The sequence below is a fragment of the Lepisosteus platostomus genome, chromosome 8 (genome assembly GCF_059453375.1).
Source record: "Lepisosteus platostomus isolate fLepPlt1 chromosome 8, fLepPlt1.hap1, whole genome shotgun sequence".
Taxonomy (NCBI): domain Eukaryota; kingdom Metazoa; phylum Chordata; class Actinopteri; order Semionotiformes; family Lepisosteidae; genus Lepisosteus; species Lepisosteus platostomus.
Window position 1 is genome coordinate 58,112,435 of NC_142618.1, and position 17,994 is coordinate 58,130,428.

At 38.6% G+C, this 17,994-nt stretch overlaps 1 protein-coding gene across 1 annotated transcript in view; it reads left to right on the forward strand.

Moving 5' to 3' along the window:
- gmds (GDP-mannose 4,6-dehydratase) overlaps positions 1-17,994 on the forward strand; it is a 304,999-nt gene that overhangs the window by 259,875 nt on the left and 27,130 nt on the right. The window contains exon 9 of the mRNA XM_088644042.1: positions 2,864-2,960. Within this exon, the coding sequence (XP_088500168.1) occupies positions 2,864-2,960 (97 nt within the window). The remainder of the gene's footprint in view (positions 1-2,863; positions 2,961-17,994) is intronic.

Consider the following 17,994-nt stretch of genomic DNA (forward strand, 5'->3'; position numbering starts at 1 on the left):
TCAGGAAAATGTTGCACTCTGTTTATGAAGATCCAGGGTGGCAAACCAGAGTTATTTGAAGTAAATCGCTGTTTGGAACCAGGGCGTTCCTCTCTCAGAGCATCATATTAGTTTCACGAGTGAAAGAAACAAGGAGAAGTCAATTATTTTATTGATTTAACAGTGTTTTTGATTGTGTTGTTTTTGATTATGTGTATTGATTCAGAAAGGCAGATAGCACAAGTGCTTCAGAATGTGAAAAAAGATGTGAACAATTGGTACAGTTATTAGCCAAACTCTGCCTAATACTGTGATTGCAATAAGGTTTAACTGTTTATTCTGTCTTTGTCAAACTGACCTAAGCTGAAGTAAATATGCATTTTATGTGCATATTTTAGTTTAATTTTTGAGTTGCGCCATATATTGCTAGCATTGTATAATGCTTTGCAAAACGTATTGCTTGTCATGTCATGTAGCTATAGAGGGATTTCTCAACAAGCAAAGGAAGGCAAAGCAGCTGTTTTGCAAAGCAAGGACAGTATTTAAGTTAAAGGCAGGGAAATGAGACCCCTACTGTGAGATTTTAATATTTAATGTTTTCTTCATTCAGCCCTCTTTAACTTCTACTGTTTGACTTTTTTTCAGGACATTATAAACTCACTTAAGATTGAAAAGGCTACCAGCATGAATTTCTGCTTTGATGTTTGGAATCATAGATAGACGAGCAGATGAACTCCTCTCCATTCATTCAGTTTAATAAGATTTTTCTCTCACTGATTTTGTTAGGACCCATATAATTTTAATTGAAATGACATTTGTGATTATTTCTTTTAATTACAGGATCATTATTGAGAACACCACTGATGTTGTGAACTGTATATCAAAGTTTTGGTTTTACTCATTTGCAGGTCTTTAATGAAAAACAATCCTCTTGAATACCTTCTGTGCGTGTGCGCCTCTCTTGATTTAAACAGTTTGTGTACTGACTTATAACACCACTAAGAGGCTTTAAGAGAGTACTTGTTTAGTTAAAAAACAGTTTGCCTGATTTCAGAGATAAGGAGAATAAAAATCAAGTCAGCTTTATGAAGACACACCAATCCATTCAGTTACTGAATTCCTGCTCTTTGAAAGCAATCCTTAAATAAATGCATTGCTTTAATCTTCTCAGAATTGTGTCATCTCTGTGTAAAACCTGGATTAAATTGTACAAATTGTAGAATATTACATGAGGTTGGTGATTTATAAATGCCATTTTATGTTTTTGGGGGTATTTATTATGAAGTATTGCTTGAAAACACTGAGTCAGCGGTTAAGATCCGGGGCCAAAACCATTCATGTTTCACAAATAAATTCCCCTGTTTCCTTCTGAATATTGTTCTTTGAAATTAAAAAAGGCTCAAATCTGTTTTATCAAGCACAGGGCATGCAGCGACACAGGAAAAAATATTTAAAACTTAAGTCATATGAAATTGACCTTTTTATGGACAAAAATTAATTTAACATAAATGTTTATCTGTTTATTATGACTACTGTTGATCAGAAAGACTAATTTGAGTTGGACAGAAACCTTGAGTTTTCATATCACCAACCTGTTTAATGTTTTTCAAAACCATGTTATTCTGTTCAAACAGAGTAAGCTATTGGAAAATTGAGCCGGTTGTCTTAATTGTACTATTTACAATCAGATTTTGCTGCTGATAGAATTGTCTGCTGTTATAACAACTTTCAATTTTTATTTCAAGGCTAGTCTGACAGAGAATAGGCCAAGCTTGTCATGTAGTGATCTTTGTTTCAGTCCTCCATGATCAATAATCTGATTACAGCAAATTAAATGAGAAAAAAGAACAGTAGATCTGAAGTGTTTTAGTAGCTAATCCAATCACATTTAGTGATGTGTGATTTACTCATTGTCAGGTTATTTAGCATCATTTGTTCGTCTCTGCACACCAGAAGGGCTTCTTCATGTACTGTTACACACAGGAAATATCTATCAGGATTAACTGTAAATGTACAAAATGGCAAACATTTCAGTAGAAGATTATTAGTGAAGTGTGTTTCTGCATAAAGATGGAGGAACACTTAGTGGAAAGAATAGAACAGAGCAAATTTCTTGAACATTTGTACAGCACTGTATTCTATATACAGTATGACTTGTATTAATATCAGTGATAATTAAAAAGAAGATATTATGCAATAACCTCCCCCTTCTTCTTGTGCTGACATTAATTATGCCTCAGGGTAGAGCCTGCAGTAAATCAGTGATCTGTAGTGTTGTACATCACAGCTTCCACAGAATATCTATGAACGGCTAATGAGGGCTAATGTTGATGATGCAGACTAGATACAAATCTTGAAACCACTTTTTTTTTTACTGCAAAGTACAGAAGCTGCTAAGAAACTTAGAAACGAAACGGCAAATTTTTCGGTGGAAGATGACAAGAAAAATGTTCAGCTGCAAGAAGTCTAAGTTTTATTTGAATGTTATTAATTTATTAAAATAAGATCCATGTTTGATTGTTACTTACTCCCATGACTTGTAATGTGCCCGTTTTGTTCGTTTGCTTGTTCATGGATCTATAGATTTTCTCACAGCTCAAAAAACTATTGAATTCTCGTTTATTTCACCACCAGCAAAAACGCTGAGAATTTTTTTTAAATTGTTTTTTAATCTTTTTATTATTTTCATTTGTTTCACTGTCAGCATCCTATACTTCCAATTCTACTCTACTCTGTTGTAGAATTCTACAAATTCTACTTTAGTGCAGGGAAAAGGTTAAAGGAAACGGAGGAAGCTCATCCTCGGAGTTGTCTTTGGGACTGTATTTGAGACTGGAGAACATGCGGTCCTCCCTGCTTCATTAGATGGTTGCTCTGTCCGCAGATGGGAAGGCAAGAACGAAAACGAGGTCGGCCGGTGCCAAGAGACTGGAAGGATTCATGTCAGAGTTAATCCGAAGTACTACAGGCCCACTGAAGTGGTAAGTTAAACACTACCTGAGAAATTAATGGTGAATTATCAAATCGCTCAGCCGGCTAATTGTTTCATTTGGCCACATTGTTTGTGAAAGTGGCCTCATTAAACTCCTGCTGTCAGAGTCCTATACTTTTCACAGACACTATGGGAAACCAATTACGTTGCCTTGACAGCAGTGAAACTAGTTACTCAGCAGTGGCTACTCACAGGAGAAGCCCATTTAATGTTTTACTTTGGCCCCTGAAAGAAATGCCTCCAGGAAATTAACTTCTTCCCCCTGAAGTCACCAAGTTGGGAAGAAGTTTCCAATTTGAATAAATACACTTTTAATGAGGGAATATAATAGGAAACCAATGAGACAGGAAAAGCTTTGCCTGGTATCGGACAGCACTATGAAATGCTGACAGGTTTTCTCAGGGGTTCTTTAAATTCAGGCTGTAGTGAAATGTTCTGAAAGCTGGAGGGTGTCTGGGATACAACTGAGGACTTGTAGTGAAAATATTTTTTTTCTTAGAAAACATTGAAAGAAATGTGGAAGAAAATTTGAAAAGGGTTTTCTTGGAAGTGTTTTTTTATGGAGGGGGCTGAAGGTGAATAGGTGGATGGAGCACTCTTTCGACTCACCATAAGTACTGATTGTAAAAAACAATCAGCCTCGTTTCCTTATCAAATCCCAAACAGAGGAACAGGGATGTTTATCGCAGTCGGATAAGGCACTGCCTTCTGATAACCTTGTCAGTAATAGTTCCTAGTATTCTGCCGATATTTTAAAGAAAGTTGAAGAAAAATGGGTTAATTGGTTAAAAAATGGGTTTCATTCATCTTTCAAGATAGTACTTCTGTTAGTACTAATGAACAATCAGACATTTTTATTAAAATCAAATAATGCCTCTTACAACGTTTTTATAGGAATTTTGTTGAAAACAAAATCTATTTTTGATGTTGTGGTGCTGTGCTTTTAGTAACTCTGCAGTTTGATGTCACTTCTCACTTGTCAGTACAGTCTTCTCTGATCAAACGTTAAAACAACAAATAACAGACATTTTTATACATCGTGTTAAACAGAAACAAGTGTCTTCCTGTATAAACAGTGACCTTGTATTTGTCTTATCGGTGTCCTGTCCATAGTCCTGACCTTTGCAGGTCTCTAATTTCCCACTGATTCAGGGATGGATGGTCCTAGTGTTTGAGAGCTGGTGCCTCTGTAGGTTTTCATGGCAACTTTCTTGGCTCCTAATGACCCAAACCAAGTCGTTACTGGTTACAGGTGCTGGCACTTTGAAAAGCCCTAGTAAACCTGTGGACACAACTGGGCCTTCAGGACCACCCGTTCATTAGCCGCAGCGCGGGCCAATCTGGAGTTTACCGCTTTCATTAGCATTTGTTTATTTACATTTGGACCCTCCAACAGTGCGTCCCTCCCACTTCCTCCCCATGGGTGACACTGTTGCCACGACACCGACAGCTGCTCCTGAGAGGAGGTGTCCTGCCCAATAGATGGCAAATGGTGCCAACACCCAAGGCTTAGCTTCCCTCAAGTTTGTATAATCAGCTGTGACGGAGGCACTGGAGTGAGCAACCAGGGTGCTGATTTCTTTTTTTATCTTCCTACCAATTCCCAAACGCAGGGCAGTCAGAGCTCCATACTGAGCACATAAACCACATACAGTATTAACATCAACTAAACGAACGAACATGATTTTCTTTTGTTTTTCTGCCTTACTACATTCTGGGCTGTTTCAGATATTATTTGGGCCTTTTCTTTTTCTTTCACTTGTGCGTTAGGCTAATTGTATTACTTATTTATTCATTCAAATAGCAGTAAAATGCACAAAGAGTCTACTGGCCTTTTTTATGTGCGTAGGAACAGTCAGTGGAAACAGGGTTAACTCATTTTTTCTGGAAATTTCTTCTTCATAACTTATATTGTTACTGTTGTGATAATGTAGATACAAGGTAACATTTATTCAAAGAATGATTCATTAAAAAAATAAACTAAAGAATATTTGCATGTTTTATAGTTAAGCATGACCAGTTTTAAGAATATGATTCCTTCTTATTTAAGTATTTTACATAAAATAGAGGATTCATTTCTGATTAATGCTCTGTATCATCGAGTCTAAATTCCTGAAATGGAAGTGATCTACAATATGTTTTAATAATAGGACTGGGATCTGTACAATTTCAGATACTTGCAAAAGATCCTAGAGTACCATTTTGCCAGAATATGTCTTTTGTAATATATTGAGTGTCAAAAGAAACTTTAATTAAAATTGCATGAAATAGTTACAATCAGAGCAGGGCCCAGGTTATTAAATAGAGCACCATACCTTAAATTCTGTACGTTCTCTCAGTTAAAGACACAGAGATTTTCTTCTCTGTCCATTCACTAACCAATGTTTTATTTTCTTTGAAATGTAAGTGACTTGTTTTTACAGTTTAAGTGAATAAATCCTTCAGCTGACAATCATTTTATTATTCATGTTTTTAAAGTTAATTTCTGTTAAATTTTCTGAATTTTGTTTGGGCCTGACTGTACTGGAGAGAAATGGGGTCGATTGGTTATTCACTGTACTGGGGACCGTGAATTAGGCTGCCTTCATGTGTGGGAAGATTATGGGTATCAAACAGTCGAGCGAGAACCTGGAAATCTTCCTTTTCTCTGAACTAGTGACTGCTCTGAAGTACACTTCAGGATTCAGGGATTAAATAGGAGTTAAACCTCTGTTTAGAGATCTGCACACATTGGCAGTGTCTGTTAATCATAGAAGGGTGAGGCGAGTGATCTGTCCAGATTTCGTCTTCTATGCCTGCAATCCTAAGCCAATATATATCTGTATGCGTCAGTCCTGTTGCCTTTAATTGACAACACCAGGTTTAAAAATCTGCACCGCTGGCCACACTCTCACAAAATAATGCCCAGACAATGAAAACCGGTTGTGACGAACATTTGTGTAGATCGTAAGCCATATTTATGTGTTTTTTTCTTGTCAATACAGCAAAAATCCAGGTCTCTAGCAGGAAGGGAACACATCCAGTGCCGAGCTGACACTGAGAGGCACACTGTACTCCACGTGTCCCCCATTCCACTGTAGTGTTTGTACAGCACTTTAAGAGCTGGGGATATCTGAAGCGATGACAGATTCACCACCCCCTTATTCGTCACTGCAAGGACCCATTAATGCCCTCTGAAGCACTGCTGTCTAGTGACATGGTGCAGAGTGGACAAAGGTGTATTCACCAAGGTCCTCACACATAGTCTGCCAAAAATACACAGGAAGACCAGTTCAGGCCGTGACTCTGTGATTAAATGTGGGCTTATTAGGAAAGCCTTCCTGATCTCTGTCTTAACTGGGCTGCAGCATTATATGGCCGCCATGGGGTAAAACACCTTCTAATGCATTTCGGGGCAACGTTTTTTTTCTCTGTCATGAGTACAGCGTGCTCCAGTTATGTGATTTTGATTCGTTTGAAAACGTTAAGTACCGACATTGTCTATAGAGTGTGAACAAAGTCGGGGCGGAGTTCCGGCTAGTTAGCGAGCTTCGTGGGACTTTGGGCTGTGGGATACGGCGTGACGTCTGAAGCTTAGCCGGACAGCGGGGAGGACTGTCAAACCCTCATTGTGGGTGTGTGCAGTCATGTCATCAGTGTTGACACCCTGTCAGCCCCTGACTTTATTTATGCTGTTGCTTTGTTTGTTGAAAACTCCGACGTGTTCGGCTCGAAGGGTGGAAAGGGGCGGCTCCTTTTCGGTGTAACTTCCAGGAGATGGGTCTCTTTACCAGGGAGTGCAGGAGAACAGCTCCACAGTGGCAGCGCTTCGGTCCTGAAAGCAAATAAAAGACAAATTACCTGGTAAAACGGCAGCTTCTTGGCAGGTATTTCTGGAACAGCATGGACAGATGGAAGCATCAACAACTTGCAAGCCCTGCTGCACATAAACCTACAAGAAGACAGTATTCCTGTTCATACTTTTTGACTATAAAAAGAAAAGGTTGCCACTTACCAAAAGGCATGAAGCTGTAACAGTTACCTTAAAAAAAACTGAAAGAGATAATTTTAGCCTCAGAATCTGGAAATGTATGACACATTCAGTTTTGTATTTTTGCCCTGCTGAACTGGACGTACCTGTTCAGTTAAATACAGTCCCTCTGACCAGATATACCACATTGGTGCTGTGTTTGGCAGCTATGGAACCTTGTTAAATTAATCACTAATCATTGCTGCAAAAGTATGGGGAGAATCATGCTTCTCCTCTCGTCAAACCCAGTTAAAAAGTGTACCAAGAGCCCAAAGTCAACCAAGTCAGAGCAGGCAATAAATCAAAAAAGGCTTTCTTTAATGAACAGTGAAAACTGTGCCAATGCAAGGATTCAGTGCAGCTGGTCAAGGTTTTATATTAAACTGAATTCCTTTCGTTATTTAGGAGGAGCTGTAAAGGATTTGTAGCAGTCCATCTTTGTCATAAAGCTTGGCATGATTGTAGTTATCTGACCATAAATGCAGAAGCCAGAGGCTTCTCATAACAGTAGGAGTTTACTGCCTGATCTCACACCAACTGTGTTCCTGGGAAAGTAATTGAAATCAGTATTTATGAATAACCTTTGTGACAGTACAGTCCTTTCATAGTTACACCCTGCATTAGTCTTTAAACGTTTGCTACAGCTAATATTCTTTACAAGTCATTTTTTGCCACCTTTTCCCTCAACATGTTTTTAAAGGAGCTAGGAATTGATTGTACCACGGTCTTTGCCCTGTGGTGACCTGGAATCCAGGCCAGGGTGTAGTTCTGCCACAGGCCTTGTGCTTCAGTGTTTCTGGGACAGACTCTGGGTTGCCACAGCCCTCACCAGATATGGGCAGCTTTTCTGATGGATATTTAAAAGAACTTGAATAATCAGCTGTCTCCAACATACAGTATAAAAACATTCCTGTGTGACCGAGCATTTATGACCGCTAAATGCAGTAGCTGTGTGTATTAGTCATATTCAAGAGAAAACACATTTTGCTTATTTCATTTCTGAAAAAGTGAGAGTCATAGGAAATCCTTCCTTTTAGTTTTTATTAAGACCCAAAGGCTAAAGTTCGGGATGTTAGAATTAGGCACTAAGAATGAACCAAAGTACAAAGGAAAAGTTAAAAACTTTAAAAAGTAGCACAGTAAATGGAACGTCTGTCAAAACCAATATGATGTTAAGAACTTAGTCATTTTTTTATTCTGTATTTTTGGGGTTTGTTTTCTGGGCATTACAATCTTCTACTGTATATCTAGTCCAGGCAATTTCTGAAAGCTTCTGAAAAGTGATATCCTACAAAGAAATGCAAGTCTAGCTTGGTGAGTTATTACTTCCTAAGATTTATGACCTGGCTGCCTCCAATAGGAATGTTAAATATGACAAGTCACTATTACAGCTTAGCCTCTATGCGTATCTTTTGGGGCTATAGACACAAAGTCTATAGAAGACCGATAAAAGAGAGGGTATGATTCAAGCTAAGAGACCTTAATAACTGGTTATACACCTAATAGCACAGACAAAAAAAAGTTATAACCAACATTTACATTAAAGGATAGGCCTTTGGATTCCGGAGAACTTTCTGTGTTATTGCTGTTTTTAAGAGTAGTAGAAGTAATATCATTAGCAAGGCTCAATATTTATTCAACCTGAGTCACTGCTACAACCAGCCCAAGTGAGGTAAAAAACAATGTGCTGGTACCCATTAAAGTGTGATTCATTGAGCTGGCTGGGTCTCCATGTGTTGTTCTCCTCTCAGGGAACACTGCTGACCTCCTTCCTTCAGCTGGTCTTCCCTTGTCTGTCTTTGTGCACAGACACATACAGAACACACAACGTGTGTCTCATCCTCCCGTCTTCACATCTGGGCTTGAGTCAAGATGGTGTTTTTTTTGCTAAAGCCATCGCTTACTGCATCACACAGGATAAGGCCTAACCAGTGAAGGCCATTTGGTCCATCCAGCTTTTTTAGTTGCTGTTTGAAAATTGATCCAATGATCTTATCCTAGCCTTGAAAAAAGACTTCAACGGCATGGCTTGGTAGTTTGCCCCAGTCACCCACAAACACTATGTGTAAAAAATCAGCACCTGTTGTCTGTTTTAAATGCCATTTCCCTTCAGTTTTCCTCCTCTTTCACTGTTCATTCTAAAGAATTTGATGATTTTACTTACTTGAATCTGGTCTTCCCTATTCAAAAACAGATGAAAAATGCTATATACATACAACATATTTATTATTCGCTATATTAATACAATTTATTTATTATTGCAAATTATATACAGTATATAATATTATTAATATATATTAATAGTACTACTAGATCCTACACTTCAAACTATATTAAAACATTGTCTGCATTATCTATGGTGTCAACATAAACAGCTTATTCATACCTTTTATTAACCTCAGTGTTTCCCTTGTCATATTTATAGTTTGTTCTTCTATTACATGTGCGTAGCACTTTCTACTTGCCTCCTTTCAATGTTATCTTTGCCCAGGTCTTAGATTTGTCTAAATCTTTTACAAATTTTCTTTGCCACTTGTACAGTGTTTGCTAATTGGTATCATGTGAAAACAATACCAGACAAAACTAGAGTACAAGTCACAAATTCTAAATAGCAGTGGACCTAATACAGGTCCCTGTGGTACTCCTGAGTTTATTATATACAGTAAGGCTGCATTCAATAGGAAATTTTGGTCATCTGCTGGTCACTCCTAAAGCTAAGCCTTTTGAATATTTTTATGTGTATATTTTGTGTATCTGACATAGAATTGATTAATTTCCTATGCCTGCCTGCTCTTTTTTGATGAAAGGTATACTGCTACACTCCAACCTTTTCTATCTTGTATGTCTTCTGAATGATGCAAATTCTGTCATCACAATGTCATTGCATGGCACATGCAGGACCGCTGTGAAAACCACTGAAGTGGGCCTCCCAACCAGCGTGTGTCCCTGATCTTTAACTTTGTTTCATGGAAACAAATGGAAAGCTTGCTGAACCTGTGCTTCTGTTACTTATTCCCTTCTCTCCTTTAGACCACAGCTAAAAAGGTGTACCTGGAGTGTATTGCAATTCTACGACATCTGACTGACAGGTTCCAAACATCCCAGGGGATTCTGTTAGTATTAGGTAATACTGTATATCATCAGAATTGTCAGCCTGTGTGTCTGACATATAAGGATTTATCACTTTCCCTCAGGAGGAAGATTTAAAGCATGCAGGGAAAAGGTGAAATAGTTAGAGCAGGAGGGCATACAGACAAAGTACAGTAGTAGAAGAGTTTCCATGGAGTAAACATTGATTGTGAAGACAAAATACATCTCTGGATCTATGATTTGCCAGATCTTGCAGTAATATGGTATTAATGCAGTTCCATAAAGGCGTTATTTTCAGTGATGACCCTTTGGACTTCAAAGTAATCCAGAAACTCTACCAATCATCTAAAGAAATCTATAATTCGCTGATAGGTGATCATTCATTTTCATTGAATCTCATTGTATTCTTAACAGATTCGCAGAGTTATCAGAAGAACGAAAGAAATGTTTTGGTAGCAGGTGCAGTGACGTATAACTAATTAGACATGCTGATTTACATGTGTCATCAACAAGGTTGAATAATGAAGTGTTGTGGTTTCACAGACTAGAAGTGTGTGTGATCACTACTGGAAGCAATACAAGCTGTACATCTGTTCTGCATGCTATTAAGGTGCTCTTAACCTGTTGCAGATACTACCTTATGGGATTCTGCCCCATTCCCCCTGCTCTTACAGAGCTTGGTCACTGGTCTCTGAACCCTTGAAGCCACATGTCATCCCAGCTCGTCTCACTAGTGTTCACTGAAGCTCATGTTGGGAATGTGGGGCACAACTGTCACATTCTCACCTTGCAAGAGAGCCTTTGTTCTGTGAGCAGTGTGTGCTTGTGCGTCGCCCTGCATGGAATGCTGTCATGTCAGGATGAGCCTGCAGGACAGGCAGCAGGTGAAGTCCCGGTGCTCGATCAGTGTAGAACCGTGCTGCCAGGGTGCCATCAATCATGGCATTGTTCTCTTAATAAGCGGAGCTTATTTGTTTCTTTTTTTTTCTTTCTTGCTTTTTACCAGGGTTGACATTCAATAGGTTATATCACCTGTTGACCTATGCCAAATCAACTATCTCGCTAACAAGGTGATTTAATAATAATACAACATTGTCACTTGGGTGTATCACAGACAGTCATGACTGATCTCAATTGGTCAAAAAAACACAAGAAACATTCAATCAATATTCAGATTCCTTTTATTTTTTTCTGAATGCATGCATAAGGTTATATGTCTCTTCTAATATTCCCTACATAAATACAGTAGGTCAGTGATTTGCAGATCATACGTGGTAAATTTACCAGATACATTTGTTTGAGTAATCACATGGAACACATCTAGATGACATCTAGATTAGTCTATTCAGCTGTGAAGTGCACTTCAACTTCTTTTCAATACTGAAACTTCAGAATAAAATAGGAAAACTGCATGTTGATGGAACAACCCTTCCTCATACAGTAGTCTTTGACGTTTGTGTTTGTCTTTTTGGAGAAAAAAAATCTTTTTTTTAAATGCTTACTTAATTAAATAAGCTGAACGTTTCAAAGCAAAAGTAAGATAATGTTTTTTACTGATCTGTAAATTTGAAAGTGCCGTTTAGTCTACAGATAAAGGTGTGTCACACATCTGTGATGGAATGTCTGCTTCTGTTCAGCTGACACTGTGACTCGGGCACTGTTTTTGAGAAATCGGTCCAGCCTGAGAACTGGTACTGTTGCCAATATTGTCATTAATAAATATATCATTTATGCAATAAATATACTTGCTTAATGAGAAACTAGCTATGAAAGCATATCCAGTATGGTAGGCTTTTGCAGAGCAGTGCTCTAGAAAGCCCTCAAGCAACATACCACAGACTAGACACCCTATGGCAAAAAAGTATTTGCTTTTTATCTGCAGATTTGTAATTACCAGCTTGTGCAGTGCAGGATTTACAGTTTAACCCTCATGCAAAAACATGTTAGTTATAAAATTGACAATACTGTTATTAAAAAGAAAGACCATATATTAAAGCAGTAATATATTTTCAGATGATTGGTTTTTGAATGCTAGCAATGCAGACATAGAATGCAGCTTCATTTCTGTAGAGGATTTTGCTAGGTACTCTTCTGAGTGGGGTCAAAGTGTCAAATGAATCAGCAGTCATAGCATGATACAATAGCATTTTTAGTGAGCTGTGTTTTGAAAACTAGTGTTCAATTTTTATGCCCTGTAAGATAAGCAATAAATTGCACTTGGAGCTTTAAGAAAAACTTTACCTGTGATGTACATGAAGCTTTTTTTCACCAAAATGTACATTCTTGCCAGTATTTCCCTTTAGGTATTAGAAAAGTACTGGTGGGAAGTGAAGGCAAAGATGGAGGTGTACAGCAGGTCACACAGGAAGAGCTTGTGAGCAGTTGTCTCCAGGTGCTGTGGTGTTATTAAACTCCAAAATGCCTTTGACAAATTTCTATTTGAAAGATATGGCAGAGATTAACTTTTGATAGTCCTAAAAGGACACAAAAAGACACAAAAGCCCCTGTGAGCTTTTTTAATTTATTTATTAGCGAAAGAGGTAAGGTGCCAATAGAAAACCATAAACCTGTCAGTGGGACAGGAAAGACTGACATGTTTGCAAGTTCACAGGTTGCTCAGAGGTAGAAGCTGTTAGTTCTTGATTGACAGCGCTGTAGTTTTCTTTGAGCTCGGGGCTCTTCAGAAGTCGGCTGCTGGGGAGGTTTCCTTATTTCTGCTCTTTTATCTGGAAAAATTATACAAGGTTGATTGGTGGGGAGGTATTGCCTTAAAGGCTCTGTTTGTTGTGCATTGAAAAGAATTACGTGGAAACGGCCTCATTTGCTTGTCTGAAAGCCCTGCAGCGGCACCTTTACAGTTGCTCTAGTTGAGGGGGTGGGGCCTGAAGTCAGAGAAAGCCCTTTATGTGTGGTTTGTCGAGGTCACCACTGAGGTGAGCACACAGCACTGGGACTGCAGAGATGCTTCTCCAGGCAGCAGTGTGGCCAGCTAGTGACTCAGTGATGCACCACTCAGTTCATGAGGCTGCACAGACATGGAACTATGATTTTATGAAGCTAATAAACACGTATGGAGCTCAGCAGTGAACAGTACCTGTACAGTGCTTATGGTGATTCGGAAGGACAAGGAAAGAGATAACTGCTAAGAACAGTGCAACAGAATAAACAGTATTATTACATCTACAGTGGAAAATATTCTGAAGCCCATATATACAGAGGCACAATGCAAATACGAGTCTAATATCTCAGTGACCACATGTAGTACATAATGTTGGTTCCATTTTGGATAGCGGGCGGATTTGTTAATTGTTGGAGTAATATTTATTGTTCATTGGGATAACATAATACTGTGCGCAAGTTATGTGATCCAATACATGTGCCAGGTGCTCAGTGTTTTTATATGTCTGTTGAGTTCAAATTAAGAAAATTAGTTGATTATTAACAGCCATTCAAAGAGTTATTATTTTAATTAATGCAAGAACCCCACTCTTGAATAATGAAGATAACTGCTGGTTACTGTTGACCTGGTTACTATTGACATACTTGAAGGAGGCTTGTCTGTGAGAGAAGATTATTGGAAAATGAGATGTTCTGCTTTTGCAGAATCAGGAAGCCAACCCTAGACACACTGGAAAACCATTCCTGTGAGGAACAGGACACATCCTGGAAAGGCTACTCCTCTTTCACAAGTCACATCCTTCTGATCCCTCTGTGTAGCTATTCTCCCACTGTGTGCTTCAGCACAAGAACTTTCAGGAAGAGATTAGCCATGCATAAGCAGAATGAATGTAGAGTACCACCTGCATGAAAGTAATCTGTATACTCAAAGGCCATTCAGAGGTACAGTGCTGAAAGTTAAGAGATGGGTTTTCTCTTTTCTGTGTGTGGTTCAGAACACCTGAAGTGACCATAGCAGAGTGGTGGGAGGTTTACTTCACCAATGAATGCTGTTTCAACCTTGAGCATCATGCGTGATGTTATAGGGAGGAAGCCTTTTAATCAAGAACGTCTGAAAGAGTATTTTAGACAACCGTACCTTAACCCAACAGTTTTTCCAGCGAGTCTGTCTAGAAGTGTTGATTTTCCAGTAGGGCAACTAAGGAACTAAGGTTTTGCCATGGCCAGCTTTTCCCCCTGATCCGATTCTTGTAGAACAGTGTTGGACCAATTCACCAGCCCCATCAGCAGCCAGCCATCATGAGGATGTTGCAGTTGTTCGGAGTGGCTGAACTTCCCACAGCAGATTTTCCAGAGACTCATTAGGTCTAATCCTCAATACTGACAGGATTGTGGCAACAAAGATCATTCCTGATGCTAACTGTGTAATGTATTCATATTCAGTACCAAAAGCCTTTCATGATTCTTTTATCTATATTTTGGTTCACGTTTTCTGTGATTTTGTTTGCTATCTCTCTTGAGAATATTTGATTACATCCAATAAACTTGGAATGCCCCATTTTTATTCTGTGTATCAGTATTCAGTTGTGAGGGAAATAAATTGCCTAATTTGACTCGCAAAGTATTTACTGAAATTTTTAAAATGGTAACCTTTCCCACGGCTGCCAAACCCAGTTTCGAAATCTATCAGCCGGTTGAATACTTGAATCATGACCAGTTCATGTGAGGTGAATCCTATTGTTGTGCATTTTGTTCTTGTATTCAGGTAACCTGTCTTGCTGCTGAGGAAATGAACAGAGAGCAACCCTCTGGATAAATCTATCTCCACATCCCAGATCTATTGTAAAACAGCATAGCTAAAACAGATCTTAAAGCAGTACATTCTTAAACTGCAGACATTAACTGACTGCCATGCATCATTTCTTGAGATGGGAGAGATTGTTTTCACGTTTGAAAGGCTAGGCAAGCAGTACCTGGGTTTACATAGTATTTATTTGAAAAAGCATACAGTTCAAAGGTACGTTTGATGCTCTCTTGCCTTGTAACGTCAGTGTGGTTTTATGTAAAATGTGCTGCTGGCTGGCAGACATATTTTTATTGGTGGAGACTACATTGTTCTTATGCAGCTACAAATAGTATTCCAGTGGGTGTTACACGATAAAAATACACTGATGCCGGAATGCAGTTGTAGGTGATTAAGGCAGCCATTGTTGAAAGTACTACTGACATGTGAGCATTGATTGCATGGTATCTGATATCATAATATTGGTAGTTTACTTTGTGTGGTGTTAATGGGCTGCCTGCAATTCTCCTGAGGTTTCTGTTGTCACAATTCCTTTTTTTATGAGCCGTGTATTAGACTGGGATTACAATATAGCTGTCACGATGTCTGCATGTTTATTTTTCCCAGTGATTGATCTGAAACTAACAAGTCGCAGGCTCTTTTTGGCCGAGCTAAATCTTGTTTAAGATTTGGGTGTTATTTATTTTTGTCCCCTTTAAGTTCTACAAATGCTTCTCCTGTATTTGGACTGCTTGTCTCTATTTTCCCTCTCCCTTGGGTCTGTAATTCATTCAACATGTTTGTCTCCTTTTTTTTTCTTTTTATAGTCCCTCAGTATGCCCCCAAATCCCTTTGGTGTTGTAAGACAAGATTGCTGCTAAGAAATGTTTGAGCTTAGTCAGCTTCTTCTCACCACAGCCATGAGGGACTATGGGAAATTGTGCTTATACTAAGCATAAATTGATTGGGCAAGTTGAATGCAGCGAGGTCAGAGGTACAAATGCTTAGCTAGCCTCATCAACCACTCATGTTTCAGGAGCAATTTATAACGAAGGCCCGTGATGATAACATCTGGCTGCTCGCGGGTGAACCCTTTCTGTATGTATGACTGTGCGTTGAGGACTGACTGAATGACTTAATAGCTGGGAGAAACAACAGAAACCAGCCGCATTCCCAAACAAGGACAGACTGCAGTTACGACGAGGAAGTCAGGTATAACTTGGACTGACCTACTGCAGCAAGAGAAGAAGCAATGTCTCGATTCCCTTCCAGAATCCTTTCTGAGCATGTTTTCATGGAACACAAGACTCACCAAGGGACTTACATGTCTGTTTAGTGAGAATCAGGGGTTGAAGCAGGTCCTCACATGACTGCAGTTCACTTAGAAAATAAAAGAGCCTCACAAGGGTTTTGTTCATTCAGTTTTTGGTTATATAAGGCCTTCAAATGTTGCAATGATGTTAGTCTCATACATTTAGTAGTGCCATCAAAGAATGGATATTCCAAAAAGTTAATTGACATTATGGATCGATTGGATTGGATTTTGCGTGGTGTGTCATACTGTTGAATTGAAAAAACAGAGCAAGACATACCAGCTAAATTAATTAATTCAAAAGCCATCCATTTAACTGCAGAATTAAATTTTAAATCAGAATTATCTGAATGCTTTGCAAAATTTTCTTCTGCAAAGTGGGTGCAGCATTACAAAACAAATACAAACATTGTTTCATTCAGTGTATGAAATAGCAATGCATGTTAGATTCAGTAGAATCTTTTAAGGAAAGCTTCATTTCTGTCTTTCTGGATATCTTGCAGGAATAGATGTTATAGGTCCCTGCTCATGCAGAACTTCCTTTTTCTTTCACTGGAATGTTATTATATTCAATTATTCAGATATTATATTCAATGAACAAATGATGTATGTTCCTAGTTCATATAGCACCTACAAAGTATCTGATTTGTTGCTGTTTAGGCACGAAAGTTACCCTCAAAATAACATGAATTAGTTGAATGGTTTGCCAACATGCTTCCCATTCTTTCTGAAAAGGCTGTTTCCACAGACGTTTCTTATTTTAAACATGGCTGCATATTTGCTGAGCACATGATCTGTGGGAAACAAACCTAAAATTGGGTTAGATTTTTAGATTGAATGCACCTGAGTTTATTAAATGCCAGCTGTCTCGAACAGTGATAACAATCCAGTGCCTCAAAGCATGAGTCCCATGCGAGCCTTAGCACACGTTGTCTAAAAAATGCAACAAGATGCTGTTTTCCTTGTGGGGTATTACACTGCAAGCAGAACACAAGATGAAGAAACAATCTGCGTGTTTTGCACTGGTGTCTTAGGAGCCCCCGCAGGTGCACAGTGATTTTATGAAATAGGTGCTGTTTCATTTATGTCTGCCTTGTCTGTCTGTCACACATTTACATAAAGAATCTACAGGAGTCCGTTCAGTAACTGTCCATTTTCACCTTTCTGCCTTTCGACAGATATCTGTGTGACAATTACAAGAGGAAAAGTTCTGTTTTCTTGACCTGTTTGTGTTTCTGTGGGGGTTAAAATAAATATTAATAAATATTCCAGAGGGAATGGCAGCTCAGTGCAACTTAAAAAATGTCATATAAGAAGGGTTACAAACAAGAGGAGACCATTCAGGACATTTAGGTTGTTTGGTAGTTAGTAGCTAATTGATCCAAGAATTTTGCTATTTCCTGAAATAAGTCGTGGTGTGGGCTTAAACAACATGACTAGGTAACTCATTCCAGACTCCCCCAACCCTTTGGAAAAGGTTAAGAAGCTCTTCCTGTTCTCGATTTTAAATTCTATTCTGTATAATTTCATTTTTAGTCCTGTTGTGCGCGGTTCACTGTTTTATTTGAGCACGTCCTCTGGGCTGGGCCCTCAAAGACTTTTGATGTTTTTTGATGTTTTACTTTTGAGGATTTTGATGTTTGAGGTTCTCTCATGGTCTTCTCTGTTCAAGACAAAAATGGTTCAGTTCCTTCAGCCTGTCAGTGTAAGACATTCCCTTAAGCCTTAAGCTTTCCTCCCTTAAGGAGGAAACTGATATTGCTGGCTCTTCCATCTCAACCAATCTTAATTTCTGCGTGAAAACTCACTGTGTGAAAGAGATATCTGTAAAGTTTATTTAAGTATATTTCTAAAAATGTGTTTAAGCGTAATTATCAGATATGGTTGTTTTTTTTTAAAGTTATTTCTGTAACAGTGAGTTTTTCATTTAT